We start from the raw sequence: 27,287 nt of genomic DNA on the forward strand, positions 1-27,287 counted from the left end.
TCGTTCATTGTTCTTTTGATCATTCCTCTTTCTCTGGTGGTGACTCAGAAACAGGACTTTTAGGTCTCTCTGCCTCATGCTATCTACCATGCTACTGTGAGATAGTTAATTCAGCTTCTGCATAATCAGAAGCTTAAGAGCAGTAGAAGAAATCTTAGCAAAATGAGAATCTTTCTTCATGCAGGCACTGTACAATAAATTCAATCATTCAATCCTTACAAGACCCTTATGCAGTAGATATGGTTACTTCCTTCATAATTCCAAAACTCGGTAGAGAAAATGACCACTTAGGAACCAAGGGGACGTGAGTGAGGCTGACAATGCTCAGGGTCTCCAGGACAAGTGATTCTCTGTGTGGCAGGCTAAGAGATTTCCCTGCATTCTTCATACTGCTTCAGATTTCTAAATTGTGCACAATAAAAATGTGCTACCCCTATCAAAAATAAATCTTTTATAAAGAAAGGAAAATAAAAGTTATCTGTACTCAGGATATTTGGAAAGTATAGAAAATTAGAAGGAAAAGAGTGCTAGTGACTTAAATATATGTATAACCTTAACCCATTTGGTATACTTATTTCTAGTCTTTTCATGTGTGACAATTGAGAATTTTTACATAGTATCATCATTTCTCACTGTTTTTTCTCCATAAAAAGTGAGATGCCAGTATTCGTATCTTGATGGACTATAAAAATTCCCCTTTCATCCTCACCTCTTCCTGAGCTGCCTTCTCCTCTAGTCTTGAATTACAATCTTTGACACATGTGCGTTGCCTAGAAAGCCCTATTTGGTTGACAGATATCACTGTGAAAAGCAAGAACACAAAAAGAAAAGCTTATTACTTCCCCTCTTCTCGTTAACACATACCTCATTAATAATACCCTTTGCTGGTTGGGCGTGGTGGCCCATGCCTATAATCCCAGCACTTTGGGAGGCCAAGGCGGGTGGATCACGAGGTCAGGAGTTCGAGACCAGCCTGGCCAACATGGCGAAACACTGTCTCTACTAACAATACAAAAATTAGCCTGGTGTGGTGGCAGGCGCCTATAATCCCAGTCACTCGGGAGGCTGAGGCAGGAGAATCGCTTGAACCCGGGAGGCAGAGGTTTCAATGAGCAGAGATCGTGCCATTTTCATTGCACTCTAGCCTGGGTGACAAGAGCAAGACTCCGTCTCAAAAATAATAATGATACCCTTTGCTTTTTTCATACAGTGATTCAGTCTACAAGTTCATATCTTCATTCATTCAACAAATGTTTGTTAAGTACCTTCTAAATGCTAGTCACTTTACTCTTTAGTAAGTATGGAGAGATAATAGAAGAATCCTTGCTCTTTAGAACACAGATGCAGAAATAGGAAAAAGCAATATGACTAGTGATACACAGAAATATTGACCAAATTTTGTGAGACCACAAAGGAGAATTGCTTGAATTTCGGAGATCCAAGCGAGTCTCCTAAAGAAGTCAAGGAAAGCTGTTTTTCAGATAAGAAAATGGAGCTCAAAGAGATTTCGTCTAAGAATTTGAGTTAGCATTAAAACCAGATGTGTCTGCAAAATCCCTGTTCTTTCCACCAAACTATGTCATGGGAAGTGCCCCTGTTTTCATTGTGTTGTAAACTCTTGAGATGTCTGTATCAGGGGATTTCCTGAGGCAGGGACCAGAGCTGCCACCTTTCTTTTTCTCTCCCCATTTCAAAGTCCACCAGTTTTTTATTTGATTAAAGAATAATGGACAAGAAGTAGGGAGACCAGAGTTTTCGAGACCAGCTTTGCCTCTGTTTAATTGGGTGATCATAAGCATGTTATCCCTCTTTTCTCTGCCTCCATTTCCCATCTGTAAAAGTAAGGAGGTTCAACTAAATCTTTTTTTTTTAATAAGTAGTATGTCATGGTTTCCTCCTTCTCATCAAAATGTGTCACATTTCCATAGATGACTGGGTTCCCAAGTGCTTCGGGAAGTCTTGACACACCATGACTTTGGCAGAGAAATGGGTGGGGGTCAAGAGGGACAGCTCTTGGCTGCCTGGATTTGAATCTCAGCCCCGTCACTTACATGCTGTTTAATCTTGAGCAAGCCACCTAATCCTGTTGAGGCTCAGCTATCTAATTTGTAAAATAGAAATAATAAATGATTCATTTACAAAGTTGATGTGAAGTTTCAGTGATCTTATATATCTAAGCCACTTTGCAGAGTGTCTGGCTCATAGTACTCAGTATATGTAGCTAATGATACTGCTAGTATTGTACTAGTACTAATTTGGAGTCCTGAAGCAGTTTTAGCAGTCAAAATATAACAGTAGATTCTTTTACTAATGATTCCTTTATAAAAGCACAAAGGAACCAATATGTCCATGTGTAAAATACGAATTTTAGTCATTAGCTCCTCAGATTTTCAATTAAGGGGTCAGAGGAGTTGGAGCACTATTTGCTGCTAGACTTTACTGATGACCCAGAAGAGGTTTCCATTAGTCTTTTATAATATGGCAGGAATCAGTCTTCTTTTCCTTCCTCTCTTCCTGGTGCTCAGGACAGGCCACAGCACAGGGGGACACTTTACAGATGTGTTTTGAATGAGTGATTTCACACTTCATATTTAAGAACTGGGGAGGATAATAGCACTTGGCAGCAAACCTTTTGGATCTCAAATCTTAGCCTGTGATATTTGTTGAATTTGTTTTGAGAGGATTTGGGGTGTCCCTTAACAAAGCAGAATTCTTCTGATATCATTGCTGGACTTTCTGCTTTGATCAATAGGCTTATTATTTGCCCCTGAACCTCCGTGGTGCTGGAGAATCAAACATTCCTCAGGTTGATTCACATGGCAATAAATAATCCGTGCTGCCTGTTGCTTGTTCCATCCACGTCTGCCCTGTTCATAAAATCCTGGGAGCTGAGTGACCCCAAGGCTGGAGCATAGTGGACATGTTGACTCCCGTTACAGATGTGTGTACATAGAACATGCTGCTCAGTTGCATTGTTGCTCTAATATGCATCCACAATTTATGTTTAAGAATTGGTGCAACTATAAGTTAGTTTCCATATGACTTTCTTATTATAGTTACCTTCCCATTTATTTTTTATGTACGTTACATGCCAGACACTACATATATTATCTCATCTAATCTTTACAACCTCTAAGGGGTGATTATACCCTTTTTACCCAAGTGGAAACTGAAACTCGAGGTGAAGCTTATTCTCTGAAATCACATAGCCGTGAGCCATGGAGCTGAAATTTGAAGTCGTTCTGACCACAGAGCTCTCTTAGCCAGTATACCATGACATTTTCCTCATCCAAAGTGCTTTCTTTTGCCTCTATAATTGTTTTGTGTTTAAGTTAGTACCCTGTTGCAGAGATCCAAAAGTTTCCCATGCCATTCATAGGTGAATTTTAAATATCTTAACAGCATTGCAGATACCTGTAATGTAAAGTGACAAACATAGCTAGATTACTTTCTTCTTATCAATCCGTTTAGCAAATTTACAGGTTCCATTAATTTTAATCTGTCCTTATTACCTGTTTTTTATCATAAATATCTCTTAGTCATGACAGACTCACTGAGTATAGATCACCTAAAGTAGGCTCCCTCTCTTTCAATAAGCAGAGTTGCAGCTAAAGATTTGTGAATTAATTGGGAAAATTGCAAATCAGGTAGTCAGTGAAATAATTCATTGTCACATCCAATCAATAAACTTGGTAAATCAACTCATTTAATTCAAAAAATGATCTATATAGATCAAACAACCAATTAAACAATTAGCATACACTTTGCAATTAATTAATTTAAGCATCAATCATGTAATTAAAACTCCAAATTTAAGCTTCAGAATTTAGAATTCTACTGCCTTGTGAACTATTGGGTTCCTGCTTCTGAAGCTCGCATACTTCTGAAGCTCGCAGGCTTGCTGTTTCACAGCAAGTTGAATTGATTGCAGTTTTACACTGTCTGTATGTTGGTACAGTTTCCCACCCTCTTTGAACAGATCAACTTTTTACTTCCCCCAAAGAGGGTATGTGTTGATTCTAAACTGGGCAAGGCTGCAATCTGGGAGTACTGTCTGGACATTCTGGGGAGTGGGAAGTGTGCAGAAGTAGTCAAGAGGGCCAGGTATCTGTGTCAGGATTAATCCGGTCATTTGCTTTTACTCTGCTAAGGGTCTGTGGTGCTTGAAGGCAGATTCTACCAACTGAGTTAGATACTCTTTAGAGAAGGGAGAACTGTGTGGATTGTCTTGGTTACCTTGAGTATTTCTCCTGATCTAGAGCACAGATATTTTCTTTTTTAATTTTAATTTTACTTTTTTGAGACAGGGTCTTACTCTGTTGCCCAGGTTGGAGTGAAGTAGCACCATCATAGCTCACTGCAGCCTTGACCTCACAGGCTCAAGTGATCCTCTCACCTCAGCCTCCTGAGTAGCTCACCACCATGTCTGGCTAATTTTTGTATTTTTAACAGAGACAGTGTTTTGCCATGTTGCCCAGCTAGTCTTGAACTCCTGGGATCAAGCGATCTGCCTGCCTCAGCCTCCCAAAGTGCTGGGATTACAGGCATGAGCCACCATGCCTGGCCAGATATTTTCTTAATCCTAACCATAAATCAGAGGCCTCTGACCACCACCTTCCCCGTGGCCAAATAATCTTTCCCCCTTTACAGTTTTGTTTATATCTGTTTATATATATATATATATAGTTTTTATTTTTTTATTTTTTTTTTTTTATTTTTTATTTATTTTTTATTTTTTTTTTTTTTTTTTTATTTATTTTTATTTTTTTTTTTACATTTGTATTGTCGCTAGTGTAGTGCTTGTTAGTTTTCCTCCCTACTATGCTGTAAGCTGCTGTTAGGGCTGATACTAAACCCTACTATGCTGTAAGCTGCTGTTAGGGCTGATACTCACCTTTGATCTAAGAGGTTAGGTTCTTTGTCATAGCTACAATAGGGCTCAGTGAATGTTGCAAGAACAGAGTAGTATGAAGACCTTCATTTCACACTGTTTTTCTCCCCCTTTGCATTGCCATATGTGTTCTCTCTATCAAATGAAGTAGGATTTGGGGTTTTTTACTGTATCACCAGGCTTGGGGTAAAGTCTCCTCAATTTGCTTGCTGTGCACCATACTCTCTGGTCTTCTTGTCCCTTCGCTACCTTGGTATTCACTCACCTTTTTGGTTTTCCTTTCAGTGACAATGTCAGTGCCTACTGCCTGCATATTGCTGAGGATGATGGGGAGGTAGACACCGATTTCCCCCCGTTGGATTCCAATGAGCCCATTCATAAGTTTGGCTTCAGTACTTTGGCCCTGGTTGAAAAGTACTCATCTCCTGGTCTGACATCCAAAGAGTCACTCTTTGTTCGAATGTGAGTACTGACTCTGTTATTTCTCTCAGTATGTCATCCCAACCTTCTAGCATTTTGAATCTGATTTTGGCTTCGTTCATCAAATAAATGATATTTGGCATCTGGAAAGTCCAGTGGTAATAATGATAACTCCCAGAGAGATGTTGAGGATGACATTCACGTTGTATTTCATGCCTGTGCACCTAGGCTACACAGACGGCTTTGCAGTGGCCTGTTGTGTGAAGCAAATCTCTGAACGGCAGGTCCAGAGCCAGGCCTCTGGAAACGCTGGTGCACTGGGAGCCTAAGGAGCAAAACTTCTGGGTTTGCACCTTCTCTGCGAGGAATACACACTAAATGAAAACATGCACTGTGGCCACTTCTCTCTTGTGACTTAAAATACTTTTCTCTCAGACCAAATTTGACCTTCCCTATCAGTTGCCTACCTTGAGACTAAGCACACGTCTTAAACTCTTTTTGTGCCTTTCTCAGAAAAGTGTGTGTAAATGCATAAGATAAAATCCACTGGAATATAAAAGTATTCTGTTATTTAAAGTTATCAGATTACTGAACAAATTCATGATATAGTAATATGTGTGGCTTTACTAGTAGATTAAACAATAAGATCCAGCTGCATACCTAACAGTAACTCTTGAAGCCCATTGTTTCAAAGCAGTGATGAGCATAAATGGCATTTGAGAAATCTGCAACAGCTGTAACGTGCTGTGGTGTTAGCTATGACTTCTGTTCATGACAGAGTCACTGGCACTGTGATTCTACTGTGATTGGTTGCCTACACTTGTAAATCAAGGAAATGTAAAATATCAGAAGTTAGTGAAAATTAAAATGTAGTTTTTATCCATTCAAGTTTATAGAGCTCCTGAATTTTATCCACATGTCCCAGTTGTTAAGGGAAAATCTGCTGCATTTGGATTTTACTCTCAAATATAAGCTTTTTTTAACCTAGGCCTCAGCAGGCCTTCTCCTGGCCATCTCCTGGGAACAATAGCGATCCCTTTGGCACCCCCTGCTGTTAGTAACCAGCAAATTCACTGTTCAAAAGAGGGATTGCTTTAGAAGGCATTTCTCCATCTCTCTAAACATACTGTCTGTGTTTGAGATTGTTATAGAAAATAGGGTTATGTTACATACGATATATGAGTATTTTGGGTCTTTCTATCCTTGAGCAAAGAAAGAATACCTGAGTGCCCGGGGGTAAGCTAGGGAGTAGGCCCTCAGGCTTTGATGGTGGCCATTTCATCCCTACTACAAGGTCAAGTTTGGTGTGTATAACAGCAAATTTTTTCCTGCTTTTTCATTTTAGAGGTACTAAAATAACTTTAAAGAGTATTTAAAGTAATTGAAAAGTTGGCCAATGATGCCTCCAACTTAACTATTTTTAATCTTGTATAATAATATAATCATGTGTATGTGTTACTCAGTTTCACTTGTAGCACACATATATTTTGTGTTATTTTTACTTAACATTAAATTAGGTTGGGCTCACGCCTGTAATCCCAGCACTTTGGGAGACCAAGGCAGGCCAGGATTTGGGAGGCCAAGGCGGGTCAGGAGTTCGAAACCAGCTTGGCCAATATGTCAAAACCCTGTCTCTACTAAAAATACAAAAATGAGCCGGACACAGTGGTGGGTGCCTGTAATCCCAGCTACTCAGTAGGCTGAGGCAGGAGAATCGCTGGAACCCGGGAGGCGGAGGTTGCAGTGAGCTGAGATCGTGCCATTGCACTCTAGCCTGGACGACAAAGCGAGACTCTGTCTAAAAATAAATAAATAAATGATAAATTATAAATGTTTCAGTATTTGTTCTTAATTCCTACAGTCTGTATTTATGTGCCAGAGATCTATGCAGAGACAGCACTACCCTCATGGAGCTTACTATCTAGTAGTGAGACAGTTGTCAAATAATTAAAATGTGATAAGCAGTGTAAAAGAAAAGTGTATGGGATGCAGTGGAAGCCGATCGCAGAATATTTAGATTGCTTCGTTGTGTGGTTTTAATAAGTAATTTGATGATGACAGTCATTATCTATATACCTTTCATTCTGTTGAACAACTTCCTTAGGATCACACCTTGTAAGTAGGATTATTAGTCACAGAGTAGAAATGTCTTTTTTTTTTTTTTTTTTTTTTTTTTTTGAGACGGAGTCTCACGCTGTTGCCCAGGCTGGAGTGCAGTGGCGCGATCTCGGCTCACTGCAAGCTCCGCCTCCCGGGTTCCCGCCATTCTCCTGCCTCAGCCTCCTGAGTAGCTGGGACTACAGGCGCCCGCCACCGCGCCCGGCTAATTTTTTGTATTTTTAGTAGAGACGGGGTTTCACTGTGGTCTCGATCTCCTGACCTTGTGATCCGCCCGCCTCGGCCTCCCAAAGTGCTGGGATTACAGGCTTGAGCCACCGCGCCCGGCCTAGAAATGTCTTTAGACTCACTTTTTATTGACAAATAGCCCTCTGAAAGATGTCCTAATTTACAATGCTACCAACAGAATTCCTAAAATCATTTTTACAGTTTTACCATTACAAGGTATTAGAAGTGTTTTTTTCTACTTTAAAAGATATACACAGTGGCATTTCAGTAGTTTTTACTTACATTTTTATTGATTATTAATATGACTAGAACTTTTTCTATGTAAATATTAACACATGATCATAGCAGTCTTTTGAATCAAAAGTCCTTTTTTAAAGCAAGAGGCTATTATCACTGAGTTTTCAATAGAGTGGAGTGGGGCTAGGATTCATATGCCTTTCCAGGAGGAGCATCCAAGACTACACAGTGTTGCACTATGAACCCTGCCTTCTGGAGAATAGGAGGAGGGGGAAGGCAAAGAGTAACAACTGCTTTAAACTTAATACTCTGTTTTTTGATCCTGAATTTCTCCCACCCCTGTGTTTCCACTCCCAGACACACACATAGCCCAATCCTTTTTCTATTTTAAAATTCAAGAGAGTTTATTTGATGTGTCTGGAGTGCTTCTGAAAACACGAGGTAAAGTGAAATCTTTATATGTGAGCATTAAGAACAAAAATGTCAATAAATTTTCTTTTTCTCAGTCGTCTGATGAAATAGTGCAGATTACTGACCGTTTGCCCTGTGTGTATTTTCTTGGTTCAGCAACCTCTTACTTGCCTTTCTGGTCTATATTCTAAGTTAGTAAAGCTTCTCTTACAAATGCAGAACAGAGCAGACCTTCAGGAGTCTCTAGGGATGTGTCTAAAGTTTCAGAGAAGGAAATCCCAGCAAAATAAATAAAGCCATAACTACTCCTCATCACTTCCCACCTTCACTCCTTCCACTTGTCTCCCAGTAGAGGAGGGACAAGAAGTGGCTGGGAAGACACAGAGCTGAAACAGAAAGAGGGAAGTAGGTTTGACAATAGGGAGTGAACTAATACTTACTAAGGGCCAACTATGCATATGCTATCTCACTTAATCCCAAAAAGACCAGTTTTTATGAACAGTTTAGGGACGTGGAAACTGAGGGTAAGCAGTATTGTTCTTAGGCCTAGATTTGACCCATCCCTGACTTTAAAGTCCATGCCCTTTCCAGCCCCCTGCCGAGAGGTTGAGGCTGGGAAATCCGGTGTTGGTTTAACCTGTGAATCTCACTGTCTTAAGACTGACATTCAGCCACTGCTGTAGTGCAGAGGCGATGGCATGGTGGACTCCGGAGCCAGGCCACTTGGATGCCGATCCTAGCCTTGCCCTTACTAGTGGGTGTGGTCCTGGATGAATATTTAACTGTTCTGTGGCTCAGTGAAATGGAGATAATAAAACCTATCTCACAGATCAGTTATGAGGATTAAATGAGTTAATAGATCTGAAGCACTTAGAACGGTGTTTAGCATATGTACGCATCATCTTAGTGTTAGTTGCTGTTATTGTCACTATTAATAAACAACCCTTGGAGAGCAAGAACTGAATTATCTGTGCCCACATACTCAGCATCACTCCATTACTATGATAGATCTGCCATACGTATTTCTTGAATGGGTTACTGAGTAGATCTTTTTGCCACTTGTACATTTTTCTTCTTCTCCTACTTTGTTTTATAGCAGAGGAGGGGTAGTGTTTAGGTGGACGTTGCTCAGCTGGACTGAAGAAGTTGAACTGGAATAACTTTCAGTGAACATGGGCAGTGGGTAAACGTTAAGGATCTACAGACTTTCAAATGAGTCCTCTTATGAGCATACATCCTCTAAGTTAATAGCAAGACCATTAACTTCTTGAAGACGAGGAAGGCACAGTTTTATTGTCTCTGTATCCTTAGCACCCAGCACAGGGCTTCGTGGAGAAGGAATGACTGAATCTTCAGGTGTCTGTGAGCTGCCAGGAAGACACTTGACCCAGCACTATGTCCCACCTTGTTTTCTAAGACCTCTTCTCCTCTTTTACACCTGTTCCTGCCTTTCAAATGCCAGGAAGGCCCAGGTCGCCTTCTGACCTTCAGAGGCCCTCACACCAGCTATTCCCGGGGCTCCAGTACCATCTTTGCCTCTAAGTGTGGCAGCACAGACTTTGAATTTAGGCAAACCTGGGTTCACGGTTCAGCTTCACTAGCATCTGGATACATGCATGACCTTAGACAATTTTACTTACCTTTGTTAAGTCTCAGTTTCTTCATCTGTAAAATGTGGATAATAGTAACTTTCTCATGGAATTGTCATGAGGGAGTTTCTTAAATGTAAGTTACATACAGAACTCTTTTAAAGGGAAATAAATTCTCCTAAAGTCTCAATGTTTATCCAAATGAGTTTTTTAATAATGCTACTTGGATACATGCAAATATAAAGTTCTATAATGTTTAGCTATAAATTCAATGTTTTTACACAACCTAAGCAAAATTACAAACTAAATACAGATAAAACCATAGCATTAATAAAATACAAATTAACAACTTTAATGTAACATATGATGTTTTGCTGAAATTAAACATTGCTGATGTTGGGTTTAATTGGGTGTTAAATGTTTTACTTGTCAACTTGAGTCTTTTGATTTTCACATGAGACACCATGATTAACATCCTTTTAAACGGTGTATTTTTAACTACTAGTCCATTATTTTAGTGGGCCAATTGATTTACAATGTGTCCCCCCACACAAACACATAAATTTTAAATACTCTTTACTAGAAAATGCTTTTTTTTTTTTTTTTTTTGACAGCGTTTTGCTGTGTGGCCTAGTCTGGAGTACAGTGATGTGATCATGGCTCACTGCAGCCCCAAACTCCTGGACTCTTAAGGACCCTCCTGCCTCAGCCTCCCAAGTAGCTGGAACTACAGGCATGTGCCACCATCCCCAACTATGTTTAGTAGAGACAAGGTCTCACTGTGTTGTCCAGGCTGGTCCTGAACTCTTGAGCTCACGCAGTCCTCCTACCTCAGCCTCCCAAAGTGTTAGGATTATAGGCATGAGCCACCACTTCTAACCTAGAAAACTCTACTTTGCGTTTGGCCCACCATGCTTTCTCTTAGTATGATCAATTCATGGTGGTTTGCCCAGGACTCTCCCTGTTTCAAAACTGAAAGTCCTGTATCTATGAGCACTCCCTGATGCTTACCTCCAACCCCTTCCTCCGTCCTAGGTAAGCCACATTGGTCACTCTACTGTATCTGTTGCTTGGTCTGTACATAAGTGGGCTCTGCCTGACTGATACTTGTGCATAGTGTGACTTGGCAGCAAACAGCACAGATTTTTCAGAGACCAGCAAGACTGTTCATAGAGATCCTTGTGCCCACTGAATTATCTCACCATTTTTCTGTATTCAGCAAACAAGTTCTGTATGCAGCTTGCAGTAATGCCATTTGACTTTCAGTAAGTTCGTTAGTGATGTTAAATAACTAGCTGCTGGAACACATAACCCCCCAAATCGCACCACCTTATCCTAGGGTTGGCAAACTTTTTTTTTTTTTTTTTTTTTTTTTGAGACAGGGTATTGCTCTGTCACCCACACTGGAGTGCAGTGACATCATCTTGGCTCACAGCAACCTCTACCTCCCAGGCTCAAGCAATCCTCCCACCTCGGCCTCCCAAGTAGCTGGGACTACAGGCATACGCCACCATGCCCAAATAATTTTTGTATTTTTTGTAGAGACAGTGTTTCACTATATTGCCCAGGTTGGTCTCAAACTCCTGGACTCAAGTGATCTGCTCGCCTCAGCTTCCCAAAGTGCTGGGATTACAGGCTTCAGCCACCGCTTCTAGCCCAGCAAACTTTTTCTGCAAAGGGCCAGATAGTAAATATTTTAGGCCATTGGCCATAGAGTTTCTGTAACTCAGCACTGCCATTGTAGTATGTGAGCAGCCTTAGACTACATAGACAAATGGGCATGGGATAGATTTGTTGGTCAACTTCTGGATTTTCCCAATAAGTTTCTTTCTTTCTGTCTTGCCCTTTCCTCCCCTCCCTTTTTTTTGGTTAGAGTTTCACTCTTGTCGCCCAGGGTGGCATGCAGTGGTGTGATCTTGGCTCACTGCAACCTCCACTTCCTGGGCTCAAGCAATTCTTCTGCCTCAGCCTTCTGAGTAGCTGGGATTACAGGCACCTGCCACTATGCCTAGCTAATTTTTGTGTTTTTAGTGGAGACGGAGTTTCACCATGTTGGCCAGGCTGGTCTCGAAGTCCTGACCTCAGGGGATCCGCCTGCCTCTGCCTCCCAAAGTGCTGGGATTATAGGCGTGAGCCACCATACCCAGCCTAATAATTTTATTTCCTGTTCACATTTGTCTGATGTGGGCCAGGTGACTCTCTTGGGTATTTCTCCTCTAGGCAGTGGCTCAGGGCTCCCCAGGTGGGTGAAAAATGGGGAACGTGGAAGATGAGGAGTGAGGAGGGGCCTATAGCTATATCTGTCTCTCATACACCCCCCCATACACAAACAGTGACATATATAAAATATGTGGTGACACATATAGTTTTGCTTTTAGTTCAATGAAAAGCATATATAGCTATATATATCTATACATCATATCATATCATACATATATTGATATGTATAGATAATACATCTGTATATGCTTTTCATTAGACTAAAATCAAAGTTGTTTTTAATTAAAAAAAGTTTTTAGAGACAGTGTCTCACTATGCTGCCCAGGCTGGACTGGAACTCTTGGGTTCAGACTGTCCTCCTGAGTAGCTGGAACTGGAGGCTCACATCACCGTGAGAAAACACGTTTTTAAATTCTGAAACTTAGTCTGTAAATTCATCTGTTGATTCTTGGGGGCTCTTGAACCTCAGGAAATGCTGCTGTGATTATTAATATTAGTTGAGACTCTGGCATGTAGGAATTGTTACATAGTTGCTATTATTTCTGTCAGGAATTCTCGGTGGGAATACTTTACACTAAGGTGAGAATGGGGTTATTTTTTATTATATAATTAATATGTGTCCATTATAGTAAAATTGGGAAATAGATCTATTTCTGCTTTTAAATTTGTCTTCATTCCATCATACAAAAATTGTGAATTGTTATTTTATAATTATTTACATTTTTTAAAGAGGAACTAATTAACTTAAATGAACTTCTCATTGGAAAAATGTTCTGTGGTGGGAACGTGTAATTGGATGTCTTCTGATGTTCTTACTAATCAGGACTAGATCTATCTAGCCTTCCCTCTAGAACCCCTGGGCCCCAGGAAACCCCTGGATATAGAGTTGTTGTTTGGAGAAGGAGAATGGATTATTCTAACAACTTGCAAATTAGGAGCCTGCTAATGGAAACTGCCTCTTTTAACAAACTACAAGTGGATTCCTAAACTATCCATTGTTCCTGATTGATTTTGGACAGAGCAAATATGTCTATAAATGGGAATCCCTAACTTGCTGACTACTTTGAGCCTAAGCAGTAAAGATGTTTGGATATCAGGAGTGTCAGGGAGGAGAAGTAGGGAGTGGGAGGAATGGGAAGGTTTTTGGCTGGCCCCCAAAACCAGATAAAGATCTGGAACTCAGATAGTGTCCTGCATCTCGAGCAGTGTTTCTTGCCAGCAGTGACCAAGCCAAAGCCTACTGTTCCTTTAGACAAAGTAGGACAAGGGAGAATGAGATCCTGAGTGGGGTAAGTGCCTCTCAAGGGTAGGGACCTGCCTTGTTTGTCTCCTTCTCCCATTCCCAACACAGGCCTAATTTAGTCAGAATTTGTGAGACTGAGTTGAGTTCAAAAGTGGCAATGACAAAAACAACTGTGGTAATATTACCTTAAATGTGTTGACATTAATGTTTCATACCAGGATTCTTCTCTGGAGTGGGGGAAAAAGGGCTTTAAAGGAAAAAAAAAAAAAAAAAAAAGAACAGTCAAGGCCAATAAAATGGTCAAAATCTCCTTAGAAGTCAGAGCAGTTAAACTGTCTCACATATACATATATATGTGTATATATACACACATATATGTGTGTGTGTGTTTTCCTTTAAATATTTGATATATTAGAGGAACATGAGGAAGGAACAGTTCTAACCAAGAGCTGTTTGGGTAACGGGTTATCAGGTAACAGTAGAGGGTCTTAGCCCAGAAGCTGGGCTGCCTTGGGCATTGTGGCCCAGCAGGCTCCCAGAGACTGCCTTGGCTTCTCTTGGCTGTGCAGAAAGGGAAAGATGAGCTGCTTTTTTAAAGAGGCATGCCCTGGGTTCATTCATGCTCTTTTCTGGGCTTTTCAGAAGAGTGGGGAGTTTTAGTGTACCATCTTGATGATAAATCCACAGTATACCCCAAGTGACCAGACCTTTATTAAAGGGTGTCATTAGCTTGAAGCCTTTCCTTCTGTTATATGCTATTGCCTTGTGGTCTAGAGAATGAAAAAAAAAGGAGTGGGGGAGGGCAGGGAGAACATTTTCACACACTCATTCGGTTTCATGCCTCTAGTAGACACTATCTCATTTATTTCTTTTTTAATCACTTATTTCTTTTCTGTGATATTTTAAAATTGGCCACACCCCATCAGTAAAGTTTCTTATACACAATTCACTTTTATAATATGTAAGCTGAGGCTCAGAGACAGGTAGTTACTAACTCAAGGCCATAATGTTTGGTAAGAGGCAGAACTAAAATAGAATAAGGAATAAAAGAAGATGCTTGTGTTTTCTGTAACCAGGCCTGACGATATGAGTATAAATCATCCTGGTTATTTATTGTTTGCTTGAGTCATAGAGGACCAACTGTGTGTTGTTTCTTTTCATTCTGCTGTATTAGCAAACATTTTCATTGTCCAGATTGTCCTCGTGTATGGAAATGTAACATATGCAGCCTGTTTAATTTTGTATTTGTAAATCTGACTTGATTTCCTTTTTGGCAACAGCAACTGTCTAGAGAAAAGAAAGGATTTTTCTTTGTGTCTGTTTAAAGTGACAGAAATATTGGAGCAAGTAATAAAGATGGAAAGCATTAATTACACACTTCTAAGAATTTAAAGGTCAGACAAGCTAAATATGTATGTTTCGCTCACTGGAATGTCTTGAAATTGTGCCAGGATTCGCTTTGTTCCTACCATAAAAGCACACATTTTAAATAACCATCAACTTACTTTGTATCTAAAAATTATACCAGATTGTTGCTTTAGTTAATATGTATCTTCAAAGTCGGGAGCTCCCATTTCTGAGCCCATGTGATTGGTTTGGTGATGCTTCCCCCTTTGGCCATGTTTAGTTACTATGTCTCATTTTGATTTCCTCTGTTCTCCCCTCAGCTTATGTCGGAGTCTGTCAGCTGCTGCTATGTACATGTCAGGCTAGTGACTTGGAATGTTTATTAATACAATGTCAGTCTTGCTGTTGAAAAAACTGTGATGCTTCTCAGAAGGTTGTGATAGAACGAAGCGTTTGATTTCCAGATCCTGTCTGCACTGCATGGTGAATACATTCTCACATGTTATGCAGTTCACTGACCTGACAGTTATGGAACCCCGCCTGGGACCCCATTTCAGCAGGACATATTTGAACAGAAACAGTTTGCAAAACTTTACACACTTAAACTCCTGCCAAGGCAAACTGTTAGCCACTTGAGTTTGTTATAAATACCCAGTGGCAGTGGTTGGAAGTAGCCCACGGTGTGTTTTATATTCTGAACGGAATGTGAATGTCTTTGCGGTTATATAGAGTAGTAAATAATTGAGTTTGATTAGGGAGAGGGACCTCATTATCCCCCACCTGTGCCCAGCTGGAAGGGGAGGGTCGAAATGAAGCCATTAGCTGTCTCTCTTACTGGCATCTCAAAGAGCTCAAATACATCTGTGTCTTATTTTCTTTTCTGGCACAATCAGTCGAGCAAGCTAAGCAGGCATGACCGGATTTGGCAAGTCCCAAGGACTCTGGCAAAGATACACAAGGAGAAGGCGGAGGGCAGTCATTTTGGCTTCTCACTGCCCATTAGTCTAGCGAGTTATGTTTTTGGAAAATGTCTGTTTTGAAAAAGAGTACTTTGTCCAATGTCAAACATCGCATGCTCCCACAGTACGCTTTGATCTTTTAAAAAATTTTTGGTCAGTGTAAGGAGAAACAAAATGTGGCATTCACACTAGTGTCAACTCTTTATGAATAAAGTAATGCTCAAAGTACTTACTTTAAAGCAGGCATGCTGCAGTTATTACAAGGCCTTCTCTTGCTCATATATTTCCATTTTCTACCTTGAAATGCTGGAGAATGAACATGCATGGAATTGGACCAGAGCAGGTTGAGAACTAGAGTATGTCTTCATCACTATTGGGAACTGGTCAGGACTGGAGACTCGAGAACGGCTCTTAGCAACCTTTTCCCACTTCCTGCAAACTGAGACTGTGGCTTTTGAAACCATGACTTTCTCCGAGGTCTCTAAAAATCTTGTAGGTCATATGGTTGCACTAAGAATCTGGACATGTATAGTCAAACTGAATTTGTTACATTGGAAGTTGAACCTTTTCCACAGATTGGGTCAGTGGTTCCGGCATGGAAGATGTGCTGTCTGGAAGTCGCTTCTTTCCCTGAGTCCCTAAGACTCACCTTGCGGCTGTGGAGGGATTAACAAACACAGACTTCGGAGTCTAGCTGATCTGGGTTCAAGTCCTGGCGCCTTCAGGACTTATTAGTTGTATAACATATTAACTTATTATATAACTCCAGACAAATGTCTCAGCCTTGCCAAACCTCAATTTTCTCTGTTATAAAATGGGACTTATAATAGCCCCTACCTTTTCTAGGAGGATTAAACAAAGTAAGTGCTCAATAAATATTGAATATTATCATTGTCTCATTATATATTCATTGTACATATGAAGAAAATGCTTATGCTTATTATATATTAACTGTTTATTAAACATTTATCTTTTTTTTAACTAATGGCTGGCCTATAAGCATTTATTATATGACAGGTATTATGGTAAGTACTTTAGAAGTATTTTGCCTTTACAGCAATCTTACAATCCAAGAAAAATTATCATCCTCATTTTGTCGATGAGGAAATGAAGTTAAAGTGATTATGTTGTTATCCATAAAAGCAGAGGTGGGGCTTCACACCAGGTCACTTTATTCTAGAGTTTACTGGGCTCTGCTGCCTTCTGGTGCTGCCACCGTCTCTCCTAGCATGGTTTAGAGCTAAATGATGACTGCATTTTGAGACATCATCCCCACTAGGAAGCTCTGGGGCCCTCTGACCTCTGTGTGGCTGGGTTAAGTGCCCTACGTTTGTTTCCGCAGCACTCTGAACTTGCCTCTGCCTTTGTGGCTGTCACACAGAACTAGAATTGTTTGTTGGCTTCTTGTCTTTCTCTCCCACTGGACTGTGCAACTTGGGTTAGGGACCATATTGTTGATTTTTTAATCCAAAACAGGATTTATAATAGATGAGTGATCTCAGGTAAATTCCCTAATGCCTTCAGCCTCAGTTTCTATAAAATAGGTGTAATAATTGTACCTATTTTAGGATTGAATGAGTCAATACAGATTTATTTTAAAAAGCTTAAAACAGCACCTAGCACATAGAAAGTGTTCAATAAATAGTCGTTGCTGTTATTATAATTGTTCAACAGTGGACAACTTGTGCAAATCAAAAAGTTCTTAATAAATGTTGTTGAAATTCTTTACACCACCATGATTTTTTAATTTCCATCATCACTATTCAAAGATAGTGAATTAAGTTGAGGTGGAACATACCTGCATCATAGTTAACACTTTCAAAAAGGAAAGCTTTGAAAACTGAACCCAGAGTGCTCCCCTTGGAGCTCTTGGGAAGCTTTGATGCTTGGGCCACAGGCTGCTCACTGACAGTGCCCCTGAATATTGCCACTAAGCTCAACATATCACACATTTTAATGCCCCTGTGTTACCAATGACAGGCAATGAGTTTTGAGATCCTCACCCCCCCCCCATAAGCAGTCTCTGTTTAGGAGGCAGGGGAAGGAGGGGCTGAAGTGGGGCCTCTCCTCTTGGGATGATGACTTAGGACAAGGAGAACAAAAGAGAACTAACATCGACTCCCTTTACTGTTTGCCAGTCATAGTGTGAGGTGCTTGGCATTCATTGTCTGTTTCATCCTCGTGACAATTCTATAGGGAAGTAGCCTACTCATTTCATGGATGCAGCTGAGGTTCCCACATGTTACAGCAACATCTCCGTTAGCCACAGAACTGGGATTTCGGTCAAAGGGTATTTAACCTCCAGTCTCTGCCTTTTCCTCTCCAGTGTGCTGCCTTCCAACTTGGGTTCTGGTTCCAGCTCTGTTCCTAAAGATAGAATCTAAGCTTTTCAGATGAAGACTTACGTCCCTGTGGTCTCTGTGGCTCCCACTGCCTCTCGCTTACTGCTTAGTACAGAAAGGCTGCTTGTGTTGGGTTCATGCTGGCATACAAACTTCTCTGGGGTAACTGAGTGGCTGTGCGCTGGGACGGTGCGCACAAGTGAGGAGTCTCTTTTTAAAATGCCCATACATTGTTCAGTGGTTACGAGACTTGACAGGACCTAACTTTGAATTGACTGAAGCACTCCTGGCAGTGTTTCATCCGCTCCCTGACATGGAATTTCACCCTAGACCCAGCATGGACAGCCCCAGGAGCCATGGGAAGGGCAGCTGCTGCTTTTCAGTGTCCATAGAATGCCCTGCTCTGAGGGAAAAGAAGTTGTCTGTCCCTGAGGCGAGCAGGAGGAGGAGCGGTTTCTGAGCCGAGACTTTGGGTCGGTGTGTAGCCTGCCTGTTCATCCGAGGGCTGATCACCCCGCCACAGCTCCTAACCCAGAGACTGGAGCACGTGCCACAGGGCAGGCAGGCTGGGACCAGGAGCACCCTGTCTGCCTACTACCAGCACTCCCCCCCGGATCATTGTCCTCTCAGCCTCAAACCCAGCGTCCCACATTAAGTAAAGGCTTTAAAAGATGTATTTCAATAGACTTTTTAGAAAGCCCATAAAAAATCCTGGATATAAAGAAATGAGGCATAAAACCCAGAATGTTTGGAAGTCAAGCTGAAAATTGTGGTGGCAAGTCTCCATCTCCACTTGTTAAATGGGAGCATAACTTAACACTTACACCTAGACGGAGGCTGAGAACCACTTGCATTCTATGCTCTTACGTTTCAGAAACATATGAGGGTATTACTCAAAAAACAAAACCCTGCCCATCTCCCCCGCAAAGCACTCACTGTAGACGTGGAACAAGATCCAAAGTTGGCATTCGTCTGGAGGGAAGGGAGCGGAGCGTGGGACTGACCTGAGGAAACTCTTATTAGGTCTGCCTGAATGTGCAGCACGCAGGGCAGAACCTCTTTCTCCTTTTAACGTGCACGTTTTGACGGAAATGGAGCCCCAGAGTAAGATACTGCACGCTCACGAAGGTCCATTCCGAGGGCCGTGCGTGCCCCTTCCCTTCGCTGTTGTTTTCATTTTCCTCTCATGAACCTTGCTACCCTGGCTTCAGCACGGAGGCTGTAAAGGAAGATGGAGAGCCGAGTTACCTCAGAATGATCACTATCGTTAACATTCACGGGTGGTTCACTTATCATTCCTGACTGCACAGACATGGCAGCCGCTCGGAAGCGTCCGCAGGTGTAGCATGGTGATACATATTACATTGTGCCACAATGGATTTATGTATTCTGTAACAAAAGAAAAGTGTAATGAAAAAATACAGAAGGTAATCCTTTATTCCTCCACCACACAATTTATCAGTAATGCCTGTGGATGATAAGTGCCAGGGATTTCCTCTGCTTGCTTTAACCTTGTCACCCAGGTACGTTTTGGTAAAATGACAGAAAAATACAGACTGGGGATTTTCCTCTGCTCAAAAATCTTTTAAAAGGACACTTTTAATTTATGGAAGTTAGTCCAAACACAAGGCTTCCTTTTGAGCTTTTAGTCTGCTTTTGCTGAAAAAGATAAACGTATTGGCTGGAAATAATGCTGTCAGCCGGCAGCAGAGTAGGAGGAAACGTAAGCAATTTCTAAGCAGACTGAAATCTACAGTAGTTCCGCTAGAACCAGGTGGATGGCAGTTCATGAGGTCCAGGCCAGTACTAGTTTGTGAGTACCCGAGAACTTGTGTTCTCTTTTAGGCCCTACTCATCCATCGCCCAACATATTGTCACAGATGGAGCACATACTGACTTCTGAGGAGAAAGCAGGGGAAGGCAAATCTGATCGTGGTTGACTGGCATTTGTTCCAAACACACACTGGCCTAGCGCCAGAGCAAATACCCCCAAGTTTATAAATGCACAAGGCACTTTACATTTCAGTACTCTTGCCAAAGTATCACTTACTGCATCGCTCCCTAAATATAGTTTTTTAAAAAGAGCTTTTTCTTATTTTGCTTTGATCAGTAAAATAAACTTTTAAAGATTGTTCTGGGATGGGGTCCAGCTTCTGAGGTAAAGAATGGCCGGGACTCAGGCATGATTCAGTAACAGAGTGTTCAGTAAAATTAGCTTGACAGTTCTCAGGCCTGCTGTTCGATAGCAAGAACTTGACCAAGTTAAAATGGATGATGGTGCTGGCCAGACCAGCTTCGGCTTTTGCTTTTTAACAAATGGAATGTCAAGGATTAAACAGCAAGCCGTATGGAGAGGAGGGTTGTGGAGATGTCTCTGTATTAGGGAAGCAAATTAGGTCCTTGGTTTTGAGATCGACCCCCAGCCCCTATGGAGAGTCAGCCACCTGGTTGGGTCCAGCCTCGGCTTAAGACCCTTCCCAGCCTGTCCTACCATTGGGAAGCTTTTCCAGAGCTTAGCTTGGGGCTTGGCTTTTCTTTCAGATTTCTTGTCAATATGAAGTTCTGCCATGTTTTTTGGCCATGTTCCCTTTAGAGATTCTTATGGAGAAATGGGAATGCGACCAAACTCCTTGTGGCAATTCCCATGTTCCATAGTTGGAAACTTGGGTCCCGTTTGTTACATGAGCTACTTGGAATTGGTCTGTTTTGTTCCAGTGCCCAAGCGTAGTGAGTAGTATTTGTGATACTTGCTATTGCAATTAACAGTCTTGGTGAAGTTATACCTCACACAGGAGATGGGCTTCTGTTTTTAGAGTACTTGTTCCTTAGCAGTTTTTTTCCAATCCAGATGAAGCCTTTCCCCCACCCAGTTGGATTAATTGGAAGCTTACAAGGAGTGTTAGTGTTTTGTCTTATAATTACTTGTGCTTCAGCTAATATTTTGACTTTCTAGGACTAAGTAGATTAAAGCATTCATACTGAAGTGTATAGACTGTATTAAAAAAAAAAAATACAGCCTGGTGCGGTGGCTCACGCCTGTAATCCCAGCACTCTGGGAGGCTGAGGCAGGCAGATCATGAGGTCAGGAGTTCAAGACCAGTCTGGCCAAGATGGTGAAACCCATCTCTACTAAAACTACAAAAATTAGCCAGGCACAGTAGCAGGCGCCTGTAATCTCAGTTCCTGGAGAGGCTGGGGCAGGAGAATCGCTTGAATCTGGGCAGCAGAGGTTTTCTGTGAGCCGAAATTGCACCACTGTACTCTAGCCTGGGTGACAGAGTGAGACTCCATCTCAAAAAAAAAAAAAAGAAAGTGTATGTGTATGAATAAACAAATATATTTACTAGCTAGTTAGAGCATTTTATTTTCCTCCTTCTCAATTACTTTGGGGTATTACTGCCCTCTGGCCCCACATGACATTTTTTTTTTTTTTTGTCTGGGGCTCCATTAGCTTAGTATGATGGCAGTATCTGCCTGTAGTGACATCTGCTGATACAAGCCAAGTTTATCAGTTGTCAATCCTTGTTGCAAGATTTGGTTTGGAAGCCAACACTAGGAACCCTGCTGCTGACCCACGCAGACCACTTAGGTTCAACTTGGACAAATTAGAAAAACCTTCCCTAAGCCTGAGCTCTCTTTCACTTGGAACTGCTCATGCTAGAATCTTTTATCACCACCCCTCCCATCCCCCACCATTAGAAGTATATCTATTCAACCTATTTTTAAATAATTGGTACCTCAGTATGCACTTACTTTAAAACTTGCTTAAACACAGTGAAGATCGCAGTAACATCTCTCTGGATGAATGTTGGTGATGATGTAATATTTGTCTTTTCCTACAGAAATGCTGCTCATGGATTCTCCCTTATTCAGGTGGACAACACAAAGGTTACCATGAAGGAAATCTTACTAAAGGCAGTGAAGCGAAGAAAAGGATCCCAGAAAGTTTCAGGTGGGATAGTTAAATCATATTCTCACAGTAGTAGAAGCTTAACCCTTATTAAAAGGGCATAAGGCATATGTGTGTGATGGCTGGCTAGATTGTTTCAGATGTCATTGCTAGAAGGTTTGGTTAGCAGATCTATGCAAGAAAAGGTGATTGTACATTGCCCCTGGGCCTCAGAAAGGGACTGGCTCAGTGGCATATGTGAGAAGAATGTATTCATATCAATTGTGGAACTTCCTTCATTAATAATTTGTGGTAGATTCAGACAGAGCTACTTGTGCTGATGATTAGTTGATGTAAAGCTGTCTTGAAAACCGAATCAGTCCTAAACTTGAATCACTACTTTTAATTTCATGTTTTCACATAATTTCCCATGGGAGAACTTTTAGTTACTAATGTCTCTGGTATGGGGAAGAAAAGAAAAATTTCTCTTCATCTTTATCAAATGAGGGCAACCCTTTAAAAAAAAAAAAAAAAAGACAAAAAGGCAAGTCACTTGATGTGCACAAATAACCTAACTCCTCATTACCCAACTTTATATGGAAAATATGCTTATAGTATTAGCTGTGATATTTAAAGCATATATACCAGGATTGAGAAATAATTATCTTGAGAAATAGCTCAAAGATCTGTCATATCACAGACAACTTTAATATAAATCAACTCATGTTGAATATCTTAGCTCTGTAAATAAAGAGACTTCTTAAACACCTTTGATTTCACCTTTTGGAAAGGAAAAAACGCATTGCTGGTGCTGAAGAAAATAGTTTTGTGCTCTTTTTAAGGGGAGGCATATAATCTGTTCCAGATTTAATTAGCTATCTTCAGATGAAAGCTGAAGTTTTAATAAAAGTTAGAAGAGATAACACAGTGAAGGACACGGATGAGCTGTCTCAAGGCCATATTCCAGGGGAACGATAAGAGCTGTAAAAAATGGCAGAGGAGAGCAATTGAATGGAGCAATGAAAATCTGATTCTCATAAAAAAGAGAGAGAGAGAGAGATGCTGGTAGGGGCGGTTGTAGATGAGACCTGCTAGCGTCTGCAAGCAATTTGGATGCTTGCCAGGAGTCATTGTTCACCCTCGGCTGTGGCGGCTCCGTCCAGATGTGCCAACTGCACGTTTCGGCTTTTGCCAGCTGACTGCGCCGTTTGATAACCAGCTCTCTGGATGCCCATCACTGGCCGCAGAGATAGAATTAAATGATGATGATCTTCCCACAAGTTGGGAGAGGAAACAATGCATATAAATCTTGATTTCATCTCAGCATGAGAAGTCTTTATCCATCATCACTCATAATGAACAAGTCGTTAGCTGGGATGAATGGTGTTCTGGTTTTTCCAAACACCTCTTTTGTTCATTTTTTGGGTGACTTTTATCCATTGCATGGGGGTCAAACTTCTTTGCATTTAGGGGATGATTGAAGAGGCACAGCCACTCCTTCCCAGTGAAAAGTGGATATTTTGGGGTTCCAGGTGCCAATCGAATAGCTTTTAAACAGCTTCAGATAATCAAAGATATTTAGTAGGCATACACCCTTTCAGATCCTGGTTCTTTACTCTTGTTTTGTTCCCAAATATTTTATATAAAAGTATATTTGTGATATAATGCATTATATTCTAAGAAGGCCTTATTCTGAATTGTCCAAGGAGAAAGTGAAACTTTTTAAAGCTTCTTAGTAAAAATTCCATTGTCACAGATTTTTCATACCATGAAACTCCTGTGAACTTATTTAGATACAGCTGAGCCAGTATCTTTCCTTCTGTCTCCCGTCGTCTCTGTCCAATTGCATACCCGTTTTTCTATGTCCATTCCCAGCGCTTATCATACACACATTTATTTATGTTCACCTTTGTGTACACATTACTGCCATTTCCATCAGAATCTTTGCCATATCCTTGGCAAAGAGTTAGGACTCGGTTATCTGAAAAACAGTGATCTGCATTATTTATTCCTTTTCATACAAGAGAAGCCAATTGAGATTGATACATTTACATAAATTACTGTCTATTTTCTTAATCCAAAAAGCTTTTTAACAAAAGAAGCTCTTTCTGTAGCTTTAATAAGTCTGGTCTCATAAAATAGAAGGATCTCCAGTTTGGTAAAGATATTTGTTTAAGCTTAGGTTGATAAAGGCAGGGTACATCTTGTATTTTTGAACTTTTGTATGAGTAGAGTTTTTTGGAGAGTGATTAATGAAAAGAGGAAAATCCTCTTGTCATAGAAAGTAACACATAGAAAGTACTTAAAAAATTGTTGGTGCTCACAGCTGGCTATGAAATACCTATTAGTTACCTATTATGACACATGAACTTAGTCATGAACTTGGTGGAAAGAGATGCCACGTTAGAGGCACTCATCCTGCATTTCCTGAGCCTCTGTCACAATGACCGGCTTAGTCTTTTCAAAAATGTGCCTACCATGCCCCATGTCTGGGACAGAATTAGAGTGAGCAGCCCTGTCATCAAACAGCTTTTACCTGATTGAGTACAGAACAGCACTTGTCTCTTTGCTACCCTTATTGAACTTCAGTGAAGAAGGAGGGAAATACCACTTCAAATCAAAATACATATGCCATGTAGAGTCAGTAGTTATCACAGAGGTTAGTTGTGCTAAAACAAGATTTCAGAAATCCTTTGATAGGCTAACAGTGAACTTGTTCCTTGCCCACAGACATTTCTCTTCCCTTACCTTTTTTCCAGACTGACTACACAACTGTTTGTTTGATAATAATAATAAATTTAGAACTTAAACTATTTCATTATTAAATCAAAATGTAGGCCTAATGGCAGTCCTAATATTTGCTCTGTTGTCCTTCAGTGTGGCACTCCTTCCCCAGTTTTCATTTGTGAAAAATCAGAAGTTGGTATGTATTTGAGCAAAATAACTCTTCTTTGTTTAGGTAAATAGCTTTGTCAATTGAAGCCCTTAGGGTTTTAAAATCATTCTGCTTTTTAGGATAGACTGTCATTTATAGACACTTGTAACTGATCTAAAATTTTGATTTGCATTATTTATAGTTATTTCATCAACTTATAACTATGAACATTGCATGGTTTTTTTCCTATTAATATTCATGTGAAAAGAATATACTATAGTAGTCTTTTCACAGTATGTTTCAGTCAATTCTCTGCTAAGGTCTATTTTTTATGCCTATTTTTAAATGTCTCTTTTAAAGTTTCTCTTCAACCTTTCATTTTTTTTTTTTTTTTCACTGACCCACTTGACATTTGGAATCTACCTGCATTGGCAGGAAGTCCCTACTATTTAAGAAAATTGTAATTGGAGAATCCAGTTTTAGAAGAATTAGATGAAGCCTCTTTATTCATGTTAACAGTTGGGTGGGTGTGTTTTTGACACAGTAAAGAGTGGCTTGTCAGGTCCCTTGATTTAGGCAGTAAAATACACTAAGCTGTTATTTAGTGAATAAAGGCCTTAATTCAAGTTCTCCCTCTGTCAAAGTTACCCTCACAATCAGTGACCTTCTGAGTTTCTTAGTACTATGTTGTTGTTGTTGTTGTTGTTTAAAAATGCTGTTAACCATCAGTCCTTCCCAGCCTTCTGAAGCATTATGTTGGACATGACAGACACACTGCTGAGAAAGTGATCAATTTCAGTTTTTAACATTGACACAGAAATATAGATACCTCTTAATCTACAAAAGAGAGCGTCAAAGTGGGGTTTACTAAGCAGAATAGTTTTCTGCATAACGTCACAATAGTCTCATTATAAAATAGAGGTGATTTTCTGTATTGTCTGTGGAAAGATTGAACAGGAGCATCTTAACTTTTTCTTATTCCTGTCCATTCTTTTGATATGAAAGACAAATTTTTATTAGTCTGAAGATTCTTTTAAAAAGTTCTTATAATATTGTTAATAAACCTAGTGACATTCATTCCTACTTTTATAAAATTTCACGAAGAACTTGAAAGAAAAGTGTTAGCTTTGTCAGGTGGACTCCCTCCTAACTATATCTGTTTAGAGTCACAGAGCACCTTATTGCTTGCTGATTTACTTTGTTTTCACAAGACCCCTAGAATGTCACCAGTGAGATAGCCTGCGGGGCTTTTCAAACATTATTCCGCAAAGTACTGCTAGGAGCAGAGGGGGAGTAAACATGTACGACAGGGTATGGGGTTCTGGTCTGAGGGACAATTCATGATGGCATCATTGGACTCTTAAGTTGTATCTTACAAATTCATGTGAAATGTAAATATCGATCCATAATGTATCTGTAGCTGTGTCGTACATTCACTGACGTGCTCCCCTGTGTCAGACCTAAGGAGGATCTTATTCTAGAGCAAGAGTGTACATAAGGGGCTGAGAGGGAGAATGATAGAATGGAGGGGAGCTCTCTGCATCCTATAGGGTGTTCAGGGAGCCCCTGTCTGAGAAATTGACATTTAAACAATGACCTTCACATTTAAGCTATGAACAGTTTAGGAGCAAGGCAGGGACAATGCCAATCAAAGCAGTGGCTTGCCATATTTTAGTGTAAAAAGAACATTTAAGATTACTTTGCAGTTTACTTAACCCCCAATCCCGCCAAAAAAAAAAAATTATAGTAAAATTGATCCTTTAAGGGAGATAAAGCAGGTGCTCTGCACAGAGTGGCACCATCATCTACCCATTCACCTGAGCCACATACCCAGCTGTCAGTCTTGAATTTTTCCTGCACTGTCTCCCCACATCTTATCCATTAACAAGTCTTGTCAGTTTTACCTCTGGAATAGATCCTGAATCCATTTAGTTGTCTTCATCTCTGTTGGAGGATGGGTCCAAGTCACCATGACTGTCCACCTAGACTGCTGAAATAGCACCCTGGATGGTTTTTGTGCTCGTGCTCTTGGCCTCTCTCCAGTCTGTTGTTTACACAGCAACCAGAGAGAGTTTTAAGATACGAGTCTGTATAGAATTAAATCCAAATTTTTAACCACTGTGAAATACACTGAGGCCCAAAGAGGATAAGAGACACACAGAGAGTATGAACACAAAGAAATAAAAGAACTTGAAAGAAATGGAGAAAAAAATACAGAGTTGATGATTGCCTTATGACAGAGGGATACAGATCAGGCAGAGACCCTGGGCACCCAAGGCCATGGGGAGGTGCAGAATTTCGAGCCTGTGGCCCACTGTGGACCTGCTGTGGTAGACTGGCTGCAGCAGGGTCAGTCACCAAAATACCACACACAGTAGGCCTTACTTTCATGCCAGATAGACTGAGAAAGTTGTAGACAGATGAATTTATTATTTATTAAGAGTATTGTAGCCAGGCACAGTAGCTCACACCTGTAATTCCAACACTTGAGAGGCCAAGGCAGGAGGATCGCTTGAAC

General features: G+C 40.6%; 1 protein-coding gene across 10 annotated transcripts in view; it reads left to right on the plus strand.

Moving 5' to 3' along the window:
• MAPKAP1 (MAPK associated protein 1) overlaps positions 1 to 27,287 on the plus strand; it is a 270,663-nt gene that overhangs the window by 144,109 nt on the left and 99,267 nt on the right. For 8 of the 10 annotated variants that reach the window (XM_077967978.1, XM_015116824.3, XM_015116825.3 and 5 more), the window contains 2 exons: positions 5,177 to 5,353; positions 21,848 to 21,957. In XM_077967978.1, the coding sequence (XP_077824104.1) occupies positions 5,177 to 5,353; positions 21,848 to 21,957 (287 nt within the window). The remainder of the gene's footprint in view (positions 1 to 5,176; positions 5,354 to 21,847; positions 21,958 to 27,287) is intronic. The other 2 variants (XM_015116826.3, XM_015116829.3) reach the window with 1 other exon arrangement.

The sequence above is a fragment of the Macaca mulatta genome, chromosome 15, assembly GCF_049350105.2.
Source record: "Macaca mulatta isolate MMU2019108-1 chromosome 15, T2T-MMU8v2.0, whole genome shotgun sequence".
In the NCBI taxonomy this organism is placed as follows: domain Eukaryota; kingdom Metazoa; phylum Chordata; class Mammalia; order Primates; family Cercopithecidae; genus Macaca; species Macaca mulatta.